This window comes from Haliaeetus leucocephalus, unplaced genomic scaffold (assembly GCF_000737465.1).
Source record: "Haliaeetus leucocephalus isolate CR32 unplaced genomic scaffold, Haliaeetus_leucocephalus-4.0 Scaffold555, whole genome shotgun sequence".
In the NCBI taxonomy this organism is placed as follows: domain Eukaryota; kingdom Metazoa; phylum Chordata; class Aves; order Accipitriformes; family Accipitridae; genus Haliaeetus; species Haliaeetus leucocephalus.
The window spans coordinates 17,675,124-17,690,325 of record NW_010972991.1 but is presented as its reverse complement, the minus strand read 5'-3'; the positions used below and the strand labels follow the sequence as shown (position 1 = coordinate 17,690,325).

Sequence of the window (15,202 nt, the reverse complement as noted above, 5' to 3'; positions counted from 1 at the left end):
TCAGTGTTTAAGGAATTTTTATTAAACCAAGAATTTTATAATCCAAATTACGTTTCTTTGCTCAGCTATCAATTCTCACTGTCAACTAAAACAGTGGTGATATTCTGAGCTTTTCCACAGTAAAGAATTACAAAATTAAAGAAAGGAATGCTTTAAATTTTTGTACTGTGCTGAAAATTCTTTTCCCCCGGGTTTATAAAACATTAATTTGTATTTTTTATTTTACTATTTTTTTTTAAATTTTAAATCAATAAGTAATCTAGGACTAGCATTTGTTTTGCTAGCCCCGGCGTTGCTCTGTACATAAGCTTCAAAGTTTCCTTTCCTTTTTTTATTTATTTTATATTTTGCAATGTTTTTCTCAATATTTAATAGTTTTTCCATGTTTAGATTTTTTTTTTTCTTCGGTGAAGCGAAGTTCTAGATTGTAGTCCCGGATCTTTCTGCAAACAAAAACAATGTTGTCAGGTTTTGAAATCAAAGCAGCACCTTATGTTTTCTCACACGCTTTCTGCAACTGTAATCCTGACAGCACTTTGGGCATTCACAGCATCAATCATACCAAAGTTCTCTACAAGCAGTGTATCAGAGGTATCCCCCACTTCAGAGACATGGAAGTGAAGTATTTGGTAAGACAAAACTGAGTCTAGAACTAAACAGTACTCTGCACAGCAGCTGTACACAATAATTTGTTACTGTAACTAACTTGACTGCAGGTCACCTCTACTTTTGAGGCCAGCATACCAAGGCTCACCAAGTAACTACACTAGCAGTATTTTCAATTTCCAATTACTAAAACACCATGGAGCGTACAGAGTAATGGTCTCAAAGTTTGGGCATCTTAGTTTAGGACAAACAACTTATTCAGCACTTCTTTATCCCCAGTGTGAAAGTGTCACTAGCAAAAAACAAAAACAAAACCAAAAAATACCCCACAAACCAGAAAAAGAAAGAAGTGTGGAAAAAACATGACTTGAATTCTGCCTCCAAAAGGAAAGTTGCAGAAATGAGAAGACCAAGAAAAAAAGAAAATTAAGTAATCAAATGTTAAAGCAGTCATCTTCAACTGATAGCTATAAACGTGGAAACTAAGTTCATAGACAGGCAAAACCTAACTGGACTGAGAATAGACTCCTATATCATCCTCAATTGCACAACATTTTCCCCTTTCAAAATTATAAAGATACCACCTTTTGCCTCTTCCTGTCATGCAAAATTAAGATACTAACCCCACAGAAGGCAATAAAGAAAATCAGTATTTGTCCCGGTTTCAGGTGGGATAGAGTTAATTGTCTTCCTAGTAGCTGGTACAGTGCTATGCTTTTGAGTTAGGTATGAGAAGAATGTTGATAACACACTAATGTCTTCAGTTGTTGCTAAGTAATGTTTAGTCTAAAGTCAAGGATTTTTCAGCTTCTGATGCCCAGCCAGCAAGAAGGCTGGAGGGGCACAAGAAGTTGGCACAGGACGCAGCCAGGACAGCTGACCCAAACTGGCCAACAGGGTATTCCATACCATGTGATGTCATGCCCAGTATATAAACTGGGGGAAGTGGGAGGATCGCCGCTCGGGGACTAACTGAGCATCAATCAGGGAGTGGTGAGCAATTGCACTGTGCATCATTTGTATATTCCAATCCTTTTATTATTACTGTTGTCATTTTATTAGTGTTATCATTATTAGTTTCTTCTTTCCTGTTCTATTAAACTGTTCTTATCTCAACCCACGAGTTTTACTTTTCCCAACCTTCTCCCCATCCCACTGGGTGGGGGGAAGTGAGTGAGTGGCTGCGTGGTGCTTAGTTGTGGCTGGGGTTAAACCATGACAGTATTTTAATTGGCATTAAAGTTAAAATTCACCAAAAAGTGAAGTCAAGACAGTATGTAGTTTAGTTTTTAATTACTGTGTAATTTGAGATTTTGGCAAGTATATACAAATTATAGTTTAAACTAGCAATTTCATTTCTAAGGAAAAATAGGGTTGGAGTATTGTTTTAAGCTTATTTCAATTCCAGAAGTTCCTCTTGAACAACACTCAACAGTAGTGTTTGACAGAACTGCACATTTTTTGCACACATGCCTAAAACTAATTTTAGCTAAATATGCTGTTAAAAACAAAGCTTTGATTCCAGCTAAATAGGCAAGACAAAATGTCAGTAGCATTTGCTAACCAAGAGCTACAGAACCGGACAACAGGATTGAGCACGAAATTTGTTTACAACTGTGACCATAGCTGCTACTTTCTGTGGCTGCAAATGATACAGAGCCTGGAAGCATCCTGCTTCCAAGGCCATGGACTAAGGACTATTGCCCCACTCAACCCACAAAACTATACAGTGCTCAGAAAACTTACTTATTAAACACTTGGAACCCCAGTGGGATTATTAACTGCCTTCTGAGCAGCCTCTTTAGCTTGGTGGGCTTGTAGTACGGCTACAGCTTCATCAACCTGTTAAGTAAAAAAGAAAAATTAATAAAGGGAAGCTTAGTAATTTCTGTATATTTAAGTTAATGAAACAGTTTAAATTACATGCACAAACAATGCCTGCATTGTTAAAAAGAAAAGGATAACGTTACAGTTCCAGTTCATGCTAATGTAAGTCACTGCCACCCTCTGAAAGAGGATATCCTAACTTCTTGCCCTGGGCCACTGTTGCATTGCTGCTACTCAACTGTGCCAGTATAAACATCTGTTAAATCAGTGTAGTCTTAATTGCTGATAAAACTAGGTAAGGCAAAAGTCCGCCTACCTTCGAACGAAGAGACTCAGGAGACTCGAGCATGTGGAGGAGTTCAGAGTTGTCAATCTCCAACAACATACCAGTGATCTTACCCGCCAGAGTAGGGTGCATGCTTTGAATGAGAGGAAATAGACGTTCACCTAGAGAGAAAAAAGCTTATCAGAGTGACAAATCTTATCTGACAAACACAGCCTAGATTTAAGGGAAAAGGGAAACAAACACTTTGTTCTACTGCTAAAACCATTTATTCCACATTTTAAGATTGATGAAAGAGTACTTTGTTCTTCTGCTACAAGGAATAGAGAAAGGTATCATGTACATACCTAACATCTGCTTTTGTTCTTGTGGAGGGGCAGAAGCCAACATGGAAGCAGTCAAGGGTTCCTGACCTTGCACATGGACAGCAGGCTGCAAGTTAATTTAACACCATTTCAAAATTAAATTCTAGTTCATAATTAGGTGCAGCTTCAAATATCTAATGTTCCACAACTCAGCATAAACAATACCTACACTGTCAGAAACATGGAATAAATTACAACTAAGTCAATTTAATCAAATAGAGCTGGTTAGAGCTGGGTGATTAGCATAAACCGCTCCATTGTGGAGCAAACACAAGGAGAATTCAGGCTAAGGTATCAAGCAACTGGAAAATACAAAGTAACACAGGATCACATCCTGTCCCAGGTGAACTTAAAATATACTTAAAACCCCAAGGCTATAACTCTGCTGCCACACTGCAGAGCCTGAATTCTAGAATAACAAAGACAACTCAATCATAAGTGCCCCCCTCCTTCCTCTGCAAAAAACACTAGCAGAAGCATGGACCAGTTCCTAAAATGACATACCTGCTGCATAGCGACCTGCGGCTGTGTATTAAGATGCTGCTGAGGATTACGAACACCTGCAGCATATTTGTATTGTGGTACTGTGCGTACAGCAGGAGTAGCTGCAGTAGCTGCTGCTGCAGGACGTGGACCCATTGTTTGTGTTGATGTATTAGCTGAAAAAATAACATAATTCCATATGTGAGTATTTGTTTTATTTAGCCCACACTGTACAAGTTATGAGAAAAAAAACAACACAAAAAAACCCCACCAAAAACCAAACCAGCCCAAACAGAATACCTAATTTAGGTACTGTATTACAGATTCATCTTAGTAGTATTGTCAACTGTCACATCACTGGTCATATCTAAAGGTTCAAAGCTCAAAATTTACTGGACGTTACTTTCCAGTCATTTCACTAATGAATTGCTTTTCTCACATGCTATTGAAAAAAGATTTGTGAGAAAACATTCACTTTGGTTGAGTACTAATTTAATTTCATCCTAACCTCAAAAGACATTTGATTTCCTGAGCACATTACATCAATAGTAATCCTAAAAAAAGGATACTTTCACGAAGTAGATTGCTAAAAAATACTACTGCCTAATACATTCTGAGAGAATTAAGACTCCATTACAATCAATTCTGGTTCATTCAGTGATGTGCAGCTTCTGCATACATGATACTGGCTCACAGTATTCTATGACAAAATAATAAGAGCTAAAATTCTATCATCTCGGTATTTCTACATGCAACCTATTATTACAATTGCCACGATGCTTAGAAATAGCAGAAGCTGTCATACAGTATTATTAAAATGCACACTAAAAGAAGAAATGCTTCATGCTAAACAAATGGGACCACAGCAGGAGTCTTTGCTGGGACAATAGTTAAAGCAACTACTAGAAGGTGATACCAGCTTACTCATGTAGTAAGAGCCAGAAAAGGAGGGAAGTGTTACCACATGTGATATTGAACTTACAAATGCTTTTGAGAGATCATTCTGAATCAGCAAAATTAAAAAATAAGTCTAATACTTAAAGTTTGCATAAATGAAACTCACCAACACGTTGTGTTGACATGACTCGTGGAACTTGTGAAGAAGCTGGTCTCATGGTACTAAATGGTGGTCTGGGTGCTGCTGGGCGGATAGCCCCAGGCATGTTTTGGAATGCTATGTTTTAGAGAAAATACATTAAATTAGATGCTGAAACACTGAATGGTGAAGAGAGTTCAGAAGTAATACCACTAACATGACAAAGAGAAGACTGATACTGTAATGCCGTGAAAATGTACTTAAAAGTGCAAAGGTAAATGCTATGGAGTTTACCGCAATCACTGGAAAGAGGTAAAGAAGTGACTTACGATGAGGTCTGGCACCCTGAGCAGTCCAGCGAGGACTAGGTCTAGCAAGTTGAGCAAGTTGATTAGTAGGATAGTATGCAGCACGGTTCTGAGTCTGTCAAATACAAAAACATTGTGTAACTTTGTTACCTTTGAAGGGCATGCTGAACAGTCCATCACCTTTCTGCTATGAAATTAGAATGCTGAAATTATGCAGATTTTATACACAGTACAAAACATTCAGTTACTCCTCTGCATACATACCTGTGGGATAGCTGCCATGAAGTAACCTGAAGGAGGTGCTGGTTGGTAAGGGTTGATTACAGGATTAGGTACTGCTCTTACACTTGCCATTCTCTGCATATACTGGTTGGTGAGGTGAGCTTGGCGCTCTTCTTTACGCTGGGCTAGAGCTACATATAATGGTTTAGTAGCCACAATTCTACCATTCATTTCTGTGACAGCTTTGGTGGCTTCTTCTGGTGATGAAAAGCATACAAATCCAAATCCTTTGCTGCGGCCACCTTCCATCATGACCTGTAATTAATTAATTAATAGCTGTTTACTGAATACAGATGACAACCTCACTGAAGTCATAATGAGCACACTATTGTACTGAAAAGATGTAGTTTCTCACATCAATATAAGTATTATTTCAGTTTATTTTGGACTTGATGATCTTAGAGGTCTTTTCCAAACTTAATGATTCTATTCTATTTTATATACAAAGAAAGCTGAAATCTATAGATAGACTCAGACTCTTGATTTCATGCAGATTGAGATGTAGCATTTTTTTTGTGGCATAAACCCATCACAAAGATGGTTCAACGTCAGGTTGGACGGGGCTCTGAGCTACCTGATCTAGTTGAAGACATCCCTGCTCATTGCAGGAGGGTTGGACTAGATGACTTTAAAGGTCACTTCCAACCCAAACTATTCTATGATTCTATGATTATTTCAAGAAAGGATGATCACATGCGTTTAACCCGAGATGTACAATAATCAAAAAGCAGATGTCCACATATATAGAACATAGTAGCAGTGGTAAGTGACTGGGTCACATCTGTTAAGTCAATGAAATAAATCACTCTTCCTTGGTGAAGGACCACTGTTCATTTTCAAAGAAAGGACAAGGACAATCTGCAAACTTTACTTTACCTTTGCACTAGTGATTGTACCAAATGGGGAGAATTCTTTTCGAAGACGCTCATCATCAATCCCATCATCAAGATTTTTCACATAAAGGTTTACACCCTAAAAAAAAAGCCAAGTTATTTTTGAAAGCAAATGGTCTGTGTAAATCTAAAAATATCACAGAATAAAGTTAGTCCTCTTGAATTGAAACTGAACCTGGTATCTGGTGATCCTGTCCTGCTTCATTTGTTCGAACTTGCGCTTCAGCTCCGTCTGTCTTTCCACCTTTTTCTGAGCCCGGCCAACATAGATTTGTTTCCCATTGAGCTCTTTCCCATTCATCTCATCTACAGCCTTCATTAACAAACAACAGGTTAGCAGTGCTTTGTATTCTGGTGTTTTTCAGGCATACAAAAAAAATGTAATTCAAATACAGAAAGTTACATAAGGATTCCAGAAAAAGAGCCAATCCACCTAAAATATCACCGGTTGAAACAAAATACCCTGAGACTTTCCACTTAAAGTAAAATGGAAATTGCTTTCTGTGCGCTTCTGCCCAGTTAAAGAAAAGTAACAACAGATGCAGAAAACTTTTCTTATATGAAGTTGGAAAAAAAACCAACCAACAAATCAAGTCACATAATGAAGCACTATTTCTCCAGCCCTACCTTGCTAAAGGTAGAGAAAAGAAAGCAAATTGAGTTGAAAAGCTCAAATTCACAAACCTGACTTCTGTTTTTAAAATTAACATCTCAAACTGTAGTATCTACCAGATTTTCCTATATGTTAAGCTACAGCTGGCATATACAGCTTTTTTTTTAAATTTTTATTCTTTCATTAATACTTAAAGAGTATGAAAATACAAACTTTTTTCCTTTATGCTGTTTTGAGTTACAACTATTAAGATGTGAAAACTCTGGCACAGATTTATTCAATTAATTTAAAACCAGAAGTTACCAGTTGTGACTTCTTGTATTGTATACCTCCATGATCAAAGCCATTAAACACATATTTACTGAGATACTAGAATTTTATGTTACTTAAAACACCCAAAATGGGATCCTGACTACCGCAAGAGAAACAATTCATCAATGAATGTATGCAAGACTGAACAATGTAGATGTAAGACAGACAGGATTTGTTCTAATCTCTTGCTTGTACACTTGCAGCACTGACAAATCACCAAAATGCCTTTTGAAAAGCAAACTTCATTTGTTGCCCTGATTTGTTCTGTGCCGAGTTTTTCTCCTGATGCTATGTCCCTACTGCCACAGTGAACTGACACATCAAAGCAACCAGCTGACAAAGAATTAAGTTATACAGCATACTGGCATGTTATAGATATATACACAAATTAAAAGGAACCTTCTTCCAAAGTTACTCTTCAGAGTAACAGCAACATCACAGGGCTCTATAACTATTTTCTTATAGCTGTGCCAAACATGCTCCATAAAACTAATAGCTTTCCTGCTGACTTCGCAGTGCTGAAGTTTGAAAACACAATCCTTTCTGCCTTGCACAAATGTTTTGTGCAACCAAATTGGATCCAATGATTCATCTGGGTTTTGCAGAGATATAATAATTTTCTATGCTTGTATGGTGCCCAGCGTGAGGGAGTGCAAATCTCATCAAGACCTTTAAGCCCACCTACAACAGGTTATTAAATTATTCAAGATTCCCCATTTCTACACTAGTTCCAGCTGTCTTAGAGTATCTTAACAGGCTCCTCAAACCAACTGATATTTGCTCATAGGAAAGCATTCTAAATGACAGAAACTATGCTAAGTCATTTAGGAAGCAGACACCTGGTTTTGCAGTGTCCTTGACCAATTAAAAACCCTTAATGAATTCCGAGATTTCAAATCACTCAGTGAAACACATTATTTGGGTCTCAGTTATAGGATTCCTAAAATGAAGTCCAAAAGCTTACTTTTTGGGCATCTTCATGTCTTTCAAAACTAACGAAGCCAAAGCCTTTGGATTTTCCGCTCTCATCAGTCATAACTTTCACACTTAGGGCAGGACCTAAAAAGAGAATGAAATACTTAGGCTTCGTATACAGAGTGTGTTCCCTTCACATTTTGAACATCCTGCTTAGAAGTCTTAATATTTAGTTTGTTTCACTTGTATTACAAAGGACTTCTGCACCAGTAATAGTATCTAGTAAACATCAGCCATTAATATAAAATTGCTGATTTGCCCTGATGCTGAACTTCAGCCATTATGGCTGAAGTCTGCCATGCTGAATTTCTCTCCTACTATATTTTCAACCAAAAAGGGGTAGGAATTTCATCTCTAAGTGAACAAAACTGTTTTTCTCATTAAAAATCACAACATTTAAAAAGCATTTGTGCTTCCATCCTTTGAAATGGGTATTGAAAGCCAGAGAGGAGGTCTTTCTATTAGGCATGTGCTTCACCATTTAATCCTGGTGAAAGGCCATCCCAGTTCAGCAATTCCAAACCTTCGAAAAACTGTAGTTCAAGGACTCAACTGAGACAGATACTAGCAGCTAAATTCGCTATCATTTCAACCACGACACTTCAGTAGTGCAAAGGTCTTTCCTGTAAATGCTGCTTAGGGTTGCTAACTCATATTCAAGGCTTTGTCTTGCTTTACATGATATCCACTGGAGAACAGCAAAAACATGGAGGAAATAAAATAATAATAATGATAAAAAAAGCTGAGGCTGAGATGTGCCCTAGGAACCAGTATAAGAATCTGTAACTGAATTACAGAGTTTGCCATTTCCTATTTTGATGGTGACACATCATATACATTACTAGATCATGATCATATGCCTGCCATAATTTTGCCCTGTGCATAACTGAGGACCAAGACAGAACCAAATAGCTTGCCAATGGAAGTGTAGTGAATTCATAACATCAATCTGTACTAAAATGGAAAACACTTCTATTTGCAACTTAAAAAAAATTGCAAAACCCATTCAAAAGACTAACTGGAATTAAGTGCCAACTTTTCAGAACCTTTTTAATTTTTTTTTTAACTCAACATTACACAGCCAGCTGATTCCTTGTATTACAAGGCACTGTACAGATACCATATAAGAAGTAAGCTGATGTTCACTCATGTTTATATAAACTTGAAGCTTAAGACATTACCAAACTTGCCAAAGAGTTCCTTAAGTCTCTCATCATCCATGTCTTCTCCAAAATTCTTGATGTAAACATTGGTAAATTCCTTTGCCCTGGCCCCAAGCTCTGCCTCACGTTCCTTGCGGGATTTAAACCTTCCAACAAATCTAGTTGCAGGAGAACACAATAGTGTAGGTTAAAGCAAGTCTGTCAAGGTTTAAAAATTTATTTTAATCCTCTGGCATCATATTTTATTCTTAACTAGTCTCATTGTTCATTATAGGCATGAAATTATTTAGCCAAAATATTTAGGATAAAACTCCATCGGAAAAACAATTTCACTATCCTTGCTACATCAGTGTGCTTATCGCAGTAAGTAGCATAAAAATGCTTTCAAGCCATTGGCGAGATTGTTCACTCTTATGAAACACCTTTGACAACGGGAGCTGGACAATGGGAAAGAGTACTAGGTAAAGTGGCTAAACAGAAATTCTAGATATCAGCATAATCCCTCTGCCATACTAAAAACTTGGCAGCCTTAAAGCAGTTACCATTCTCCAATCCTGTTTTTAAGCAAGGGATATTTAACTAACCTGCCCCACTCCCTTACACACCTTTCCAGCCAGTATCAAAGCAAGACTTTTGTCTGGTTTGATGTTTGTTTTTTTTATTTTGGGGGATTTTTTTTCCTGAGTTGTTTGTTTTTTTTTTTTTTTTTTTTTAAAGGCATAGAGAAATAAAAAGTTCAACTTGCTCTTTAGTCAAATACCATTGCAAATTGGCTGGGAACACCAAAGGTCAGTTCATACCATCAGAGAAAGAACAGAAGCTGAACGCAACACTCTGCAACCCAAGGAGCTGCTCTAGTACAGACATTATGTGGCTAACACTGATTGTAGTAGACTTTTGCTCTCAAATTTTATTGTATTGTCCAACTTTATAGTTCCAAATCTGGCAAATCCAATAAAGTAGCATACTGTAACTCAACATTTTCTTAAACTTTGACAACTTCACCCAATTTATAGCAACCAAGGATGGTAAGAATGATAGTGCAATGTGTTCAGCAGATTTTAGTAGTAAGTGAAGTACTTTAACTCACTTTTAAAAGCCTAGCCTGAATAGAAATTCAAAGCAAAATTAACTCTTATGATGTATTTTACTGAACAAAGTTTACGTAAATCATGTGCTTCTGTGACTACATGCCGACCTTTTTTTACTAACTTAAAAAGGTTGTATAAAGATGGAAGATGAGTAAAAACATCCACAGTGTGCCAGTCAAGCACAGAACAAGCAGGAAAACTAAAGTTTCAAAATATATGTCCTCCCTGTACGTGGCTTGATCCATCCATCTCTACATGTAAAAATAATCCATGATGGTAAGCTGATGCCAATTTCTGTTATCCTTTTTCCAAACCCTCTCAAGTATTTAGACAGCTATTCTTTTGCAACTATGCCAAATACCATAATGATCCCTTAGGCATAGCTGTGAGGCACACTCGCCCTGCCCCCAAGCCTAGATATCACTAACCAAGTAGCCAAATAACATTTTTTTCCTACAGTATATAACAATGATAATTTTTAAAACATTAGGTTTCTGTATGTTTTATTTTCCACTGCTATTTCCTAGACCTGCCTATTAACAGACATTCATAGAAAAACATCAGTGTAATCCGACTGCTATTCAGGACTAACTCTAGAGCTTCAAGTTTCATCCAAAAAATGGATAATGTACCTATCTCACAACTCTTATAAAGGAAGCATTATTCAGAATACCCGAAGGACTGTATTCTATCACAGACTAGTAAGATCAGAAAACCAGAGGAGTTCCCAAATCCTTGTTACAACATTGACTTGTAAGACAACTAATAACAATGTTTTCCCCAGATTGCATTATTAGCCTTTTCTGACCTTACTCTTGCCTTTAGAATACGCAGGGGATACAACTCATAGTATTCCTAGCACTAAAATTCTAAATCCTCTTTAAAATAAGAAATTTTTAGAACAACCTGTCTTTTCTAGGTAAACTTTAAGTATTTGTCCACTGTAAAATGAATTTCAGTCTGTTGATCCCCAACCATGTATTTGTGTACTTACACTTTGCGGTCATTAAGCAGCATACCATTCATTTTTTCAATAGCTCTTTCTGCAGCTTCTTGTGTCTCAAAATGTACAAACCCATAACCCTTGGATCCATTTTCATCACATACCACCTATTAAAGAAAAACCCTGTTGTAACACCCATGGAATGTTTCCAGTGTAAATTGAGGGGGGGGGAGGTGTGTCAAACCATTAAGTGCACCAATAATTTTCCACTAACCTTACAAGATAGGATGTTTCCAAAAGCAGAAAATGTGTCATATAAAGCTTTGTTATCAATTGATTTGTCCAAGTTTTTGATGAAAATGTTTCCTACACCGCTTTTGCGTAGAGACGGATCACGCTGAGACCACATGATGCGCACTGGTTTGCCTTTAATGACATCGAAGTTCATGGTATCCAAAGCTCGTTCAGCTGGAAAAACATAATGGAATTAGTAGGAAATGCTAAAGTTATCGTAATAAGCACACAAATAGCATTTGAAGTACAATTCTTTATGAAATTGTTACAATTTTAAGTCCAGCACCACCACCAAGATGCAAACCCAAACCTCCAATGTAAATAAACCCCACTCCGGTTTATGCAAGTTAAAACTGGCAAAAACTCCTCAGCAAAAGCCACATTTAGGAAGAAGCACAAGTCAGCTGAACAAGCTGTAAAAATGCCAGTAGCCTAAGGGATTGGACCCCACTACGAAAAGATGGGACGGTGAGAGGAGAAAAATCTATCAAGTGATGACAATTACGACTTACTCCACAGGAGGAAAAGTTTTAACATTTCTGAAATTCAGCTGGCCACTCCCACATCGTGCAGATGCATACTGTATCAATAAAAATGCTTTTAGGGGTACAGCTTGTGCCTATATGAGGCCTTTTGCAAACACTAACATAAGAACTCCTAAATCACCAATACCCCTAAACTGACAAGATTTCTTTGCTAGGTGGAGTTCAAGCCTGGTTCAGGCAGCTGTTCCACACAACTGCTTCCTTAGTGACAAAAAAAATCCGTGATGGACTTCCGGGCAAGGGACAGTTCAAAGAGATTTAAAACCACTACTTAATTTTGAAAATCTCAAATTATGTATATATTAAAAGCTCATGATGAAATATATGTAAGCTCAACGAAGGAGCAAGTGTTAAAACAGCAAAATTAAGTAAGCAGGTTTTATTACTCCAATGGAGCAGTTTTTCCAGTAGAACTCCATAACTAACTTTTCAAAGCCTGAATTCAAGATCTCGGTGTATTTAGATAGGGAGGTATCAAGACTTCTTCAGTTTTCATACGTCCCTTCAAAGCAACAAGACATGTCTGTGATGTTTTAAGTCAACAAGGTATTTAAGCAAGAAAGAGCAACAGTTCTCAAGTATGGCAGACTTATTTTATGATCTCCTACATTAGCCCCTTTTCATCATTGTTCCTGTAGGTCTGGAAGAACACTGAAAAAAGTCCCAGTAAATAGCTGAAGTCACACCCGTTGGTACTAACTCACTTCACTGCAATTTGCACATAGCAGAGCAATGTGATGCTAACAAGACCGAAATCAGTTTAGTATTAGTTTAAAAACAGTAACCATGCCAGTTATTTGCTTTCCTTAGGAGAAGGACTAAGGACCAACCACATTGTGAAAACCCCTACGTTTTTGTTCTTTAAGTGCTGCTTTTATCTTTAGCTATGTTGTTGGATATCATGGCCAAAGAAAATCTGCAATCGGCCTCTGGTTCAGCTGGTACACCACGTTTTATGTCCCTTCTTGCCATGTTTTCAGATTACAAGTGAATGTGAAGATTATATTCTCTGAAAGACATCTGTAGAAGTTAACGAGACAGATGTCTAACATTTGCTTGTAAAAAAATTTAAAAATCTATTGATACTATTGCCATATTCACATGACACTAGCCAGTCAACTGATTTAAACCAAAGCCACAAAAAATATAAGCATTGCCACTCTTTTAAATAAGTTAACAAAGCTTTCACAAACTTTAATATAAATTAAACAGGAGAGAAAAGACAACTGAGATACTGATAATGAGAAACAAAAGCATTGGAAGGCATTACATTACAAAGGGGTGTGGGGGGGGGGAAGACGGCCAAAAAAATAAGAACTGTGGATATCAGACTGGCCACAGCAGAAACATCTAAGGCTTTGGTATTGCCCTGGAAGTCATTGGAATTATTACTGCCAGCACCAGCAAAAGTGCCAGCAACAAACAGTTCATTATTTCCAGAAGTAGTAACAGGGCTTCCTTCACTAGAAAAGAGGCTTTTCTAGTGCATGCTAATTGCTTCTAGAATAATCCTGACACTCCTCAAAAATATGTGTTCCTGGACACGTTTCCCAAACGTCTGACTCAAAGTGGGTCCATACTAGCCTTTGCAAGCATTACCACTCTCAACTAATAGTCAGCACGTATTTTAGATCAACGCAATTTCTCCACAAAGCCAAGGACAGCATGGAAACCCTCAACAGCTCTCCTCACCTCTTCTATGGACCAGAAGTACAAGAAATGTCATTCCACAACAGATATTAAAACATTACGAGAATACATCTGCAACCAGGTACAAGCTACTCTCATTAAAATTCACTTACTAGTACAACTGGCTTACTTTCATGCCATTTCAGCCATAAAAGGCTGGGCACTAGTTTGCAGGAGGCAATTCCATTCAGCAGTTAACTTGTTACCAAGTGGACACACCTACCCATGCTGTACTTTTGCTGATTGTGCTGGAGCTTTTGTTGAGTGAGTCACCAGTTCCCATTTTAGTCGTGAGCAACTGGACAGTCCACTTTAGTAACAATTTCAAAATCACAGGGAATATACACTTAATGCTAAACTGTGCTATACCTACAGAGCAATAGCTATAAAATAAACAACCTCTCAAAACATAACCATTCAAAAAATCTGAAGGGAGAAGTGCAGTTTCAGATTACCTAAGAATATTTCTAGTTTAGTGATTAAACAAGATTGACTGGGTTTTACTCCGGACTATGACTCAAATTCAGAAAAGTCACAACTTTGAAATGTGCGCATACCTCGCAAATGTGTCATCAGGCCTAATTAGTTTTTGGAAGAGCTTTGAGATCCCTAGTTTACAGACAGCTGGTAACGTCAAACACACCTTCAAAGATGTTTTTCAAAACCCGAGCTAGTTGTTACTAGCTGTTTAATAAGCATAGCCCGACATGTAGCTAAGAATTAGGCCAAACCAAGAAAAGGCAGCTAGTTTGGAATCAAAATTAAACCACTATTACTGTAAGAGTAACCATTCCTCCTCAGAGCTCCTATTTCAAGGTTTCAGTAAATGGATAGAATGATCTATGGGGAAAAAAAACCAAACCAACAAACAAAACCAAGAGATCAGCAAATGCTTTCTAGGTATTTGCCAAGAACATCAAATTCTAAAAATGTTGCAAAAGTATAATCACACAATATCATTTAAGTATATTTTACACACGTGCTTCCAGATACGTGCCAGATGCAAGTTTGATACAGACGAGAAATACTTTTAGCTGAACTGGACTAGGCGTAGAATAAAATATGCGTGCTTCCCAAAGTCTGAAAAATACTTGTAACATTTGGATGCTTGTAACAGCATTTTTGTAAGAGGCACATTCTAAAACTCTGAATGCAAGCACTGCTCAGGTGAAAGAGCTGTATTTGTTCCCGCATCTGACAAATGAGAAACTAAGTCACAAAACATAGGGTTGAACAGGTTGCTCAACTAATGACAGTGATAACGTCTGTCCTTACAGAATTCTGTCATTAGAAAGGAGGAGAAGCATTTGAATCACCTTCAACTTCTGCCTTGACATTATCATATCACAGTACTGAGCTGTGCTAACTTCTTATTCTTTTTGAGTAAGCCGTACCACAGGTTTTTATCGAAGGAAAGCAAAGTGTGTTAAAACAAGCATTCAAATTGCCTCATCCTAAACAATGGCTGAATAAATTAAAAGCTCTCTGAAGCGA

The 15,202-nt window shown here is 37.5% G+C and overlaps 1 protein-coding gene across 3 annotated transcripts; it reads right to left on the bottom strand.

Moving 5' to 3' along the window:
• On the bottom strand, positions 1 to 11,677 carry PABPC1 (poly(A) binding protein, cytoplasmic 1). 3 transcript variants are annotated; one of them, XM_010577034.1, is made up of 14 exons: positions 11,455 to 11,677; positions 11,232 to 11,347; positions 9,165 to 9,304; positions 7,973 to 8,067; positions 6,259 to 6,396; positions 6,067 to 6,162; positions 5,173 to 5,445; positions 4,930 to 5,023; positions 4,628 to 4,738; positions 3,586 to 3,740; positions 3,064 to 3,148; positions 2,750 to 2,880; positions 2,353 to 2,448; positions 1 to 443 (listed from the first exon to the last, which is right to left on the bottom strand). In XM_010577034.1, the coding sequence occupies exons 1-13, from the start codon at positions 11,626 to 11,628 to the stop codon at positions 2,356 to 2,358; spliced, it is 1,701 nt and encodes a 566-aa protein (XP_010575336.1). In that variant the 5' UTR covers positions 11,629 to 11,677; the 3' UTR covers positions 1 to 443; positions 2,353 to 2,355. The 3 variants fall into 3 exon arrangements, with proteins under 3 accessions (XP_010575336.1, XP_010575338.1, XP_010575339.1); XM_010577036.1 differs by having other exon boundaries at positions 1 to 439; XM_010577037.1 differs by lacking the exon at positions 6,259 to 6,396.
• Positions 11,678 to 15,202: the final 3,525 nt, after the last annotated feature.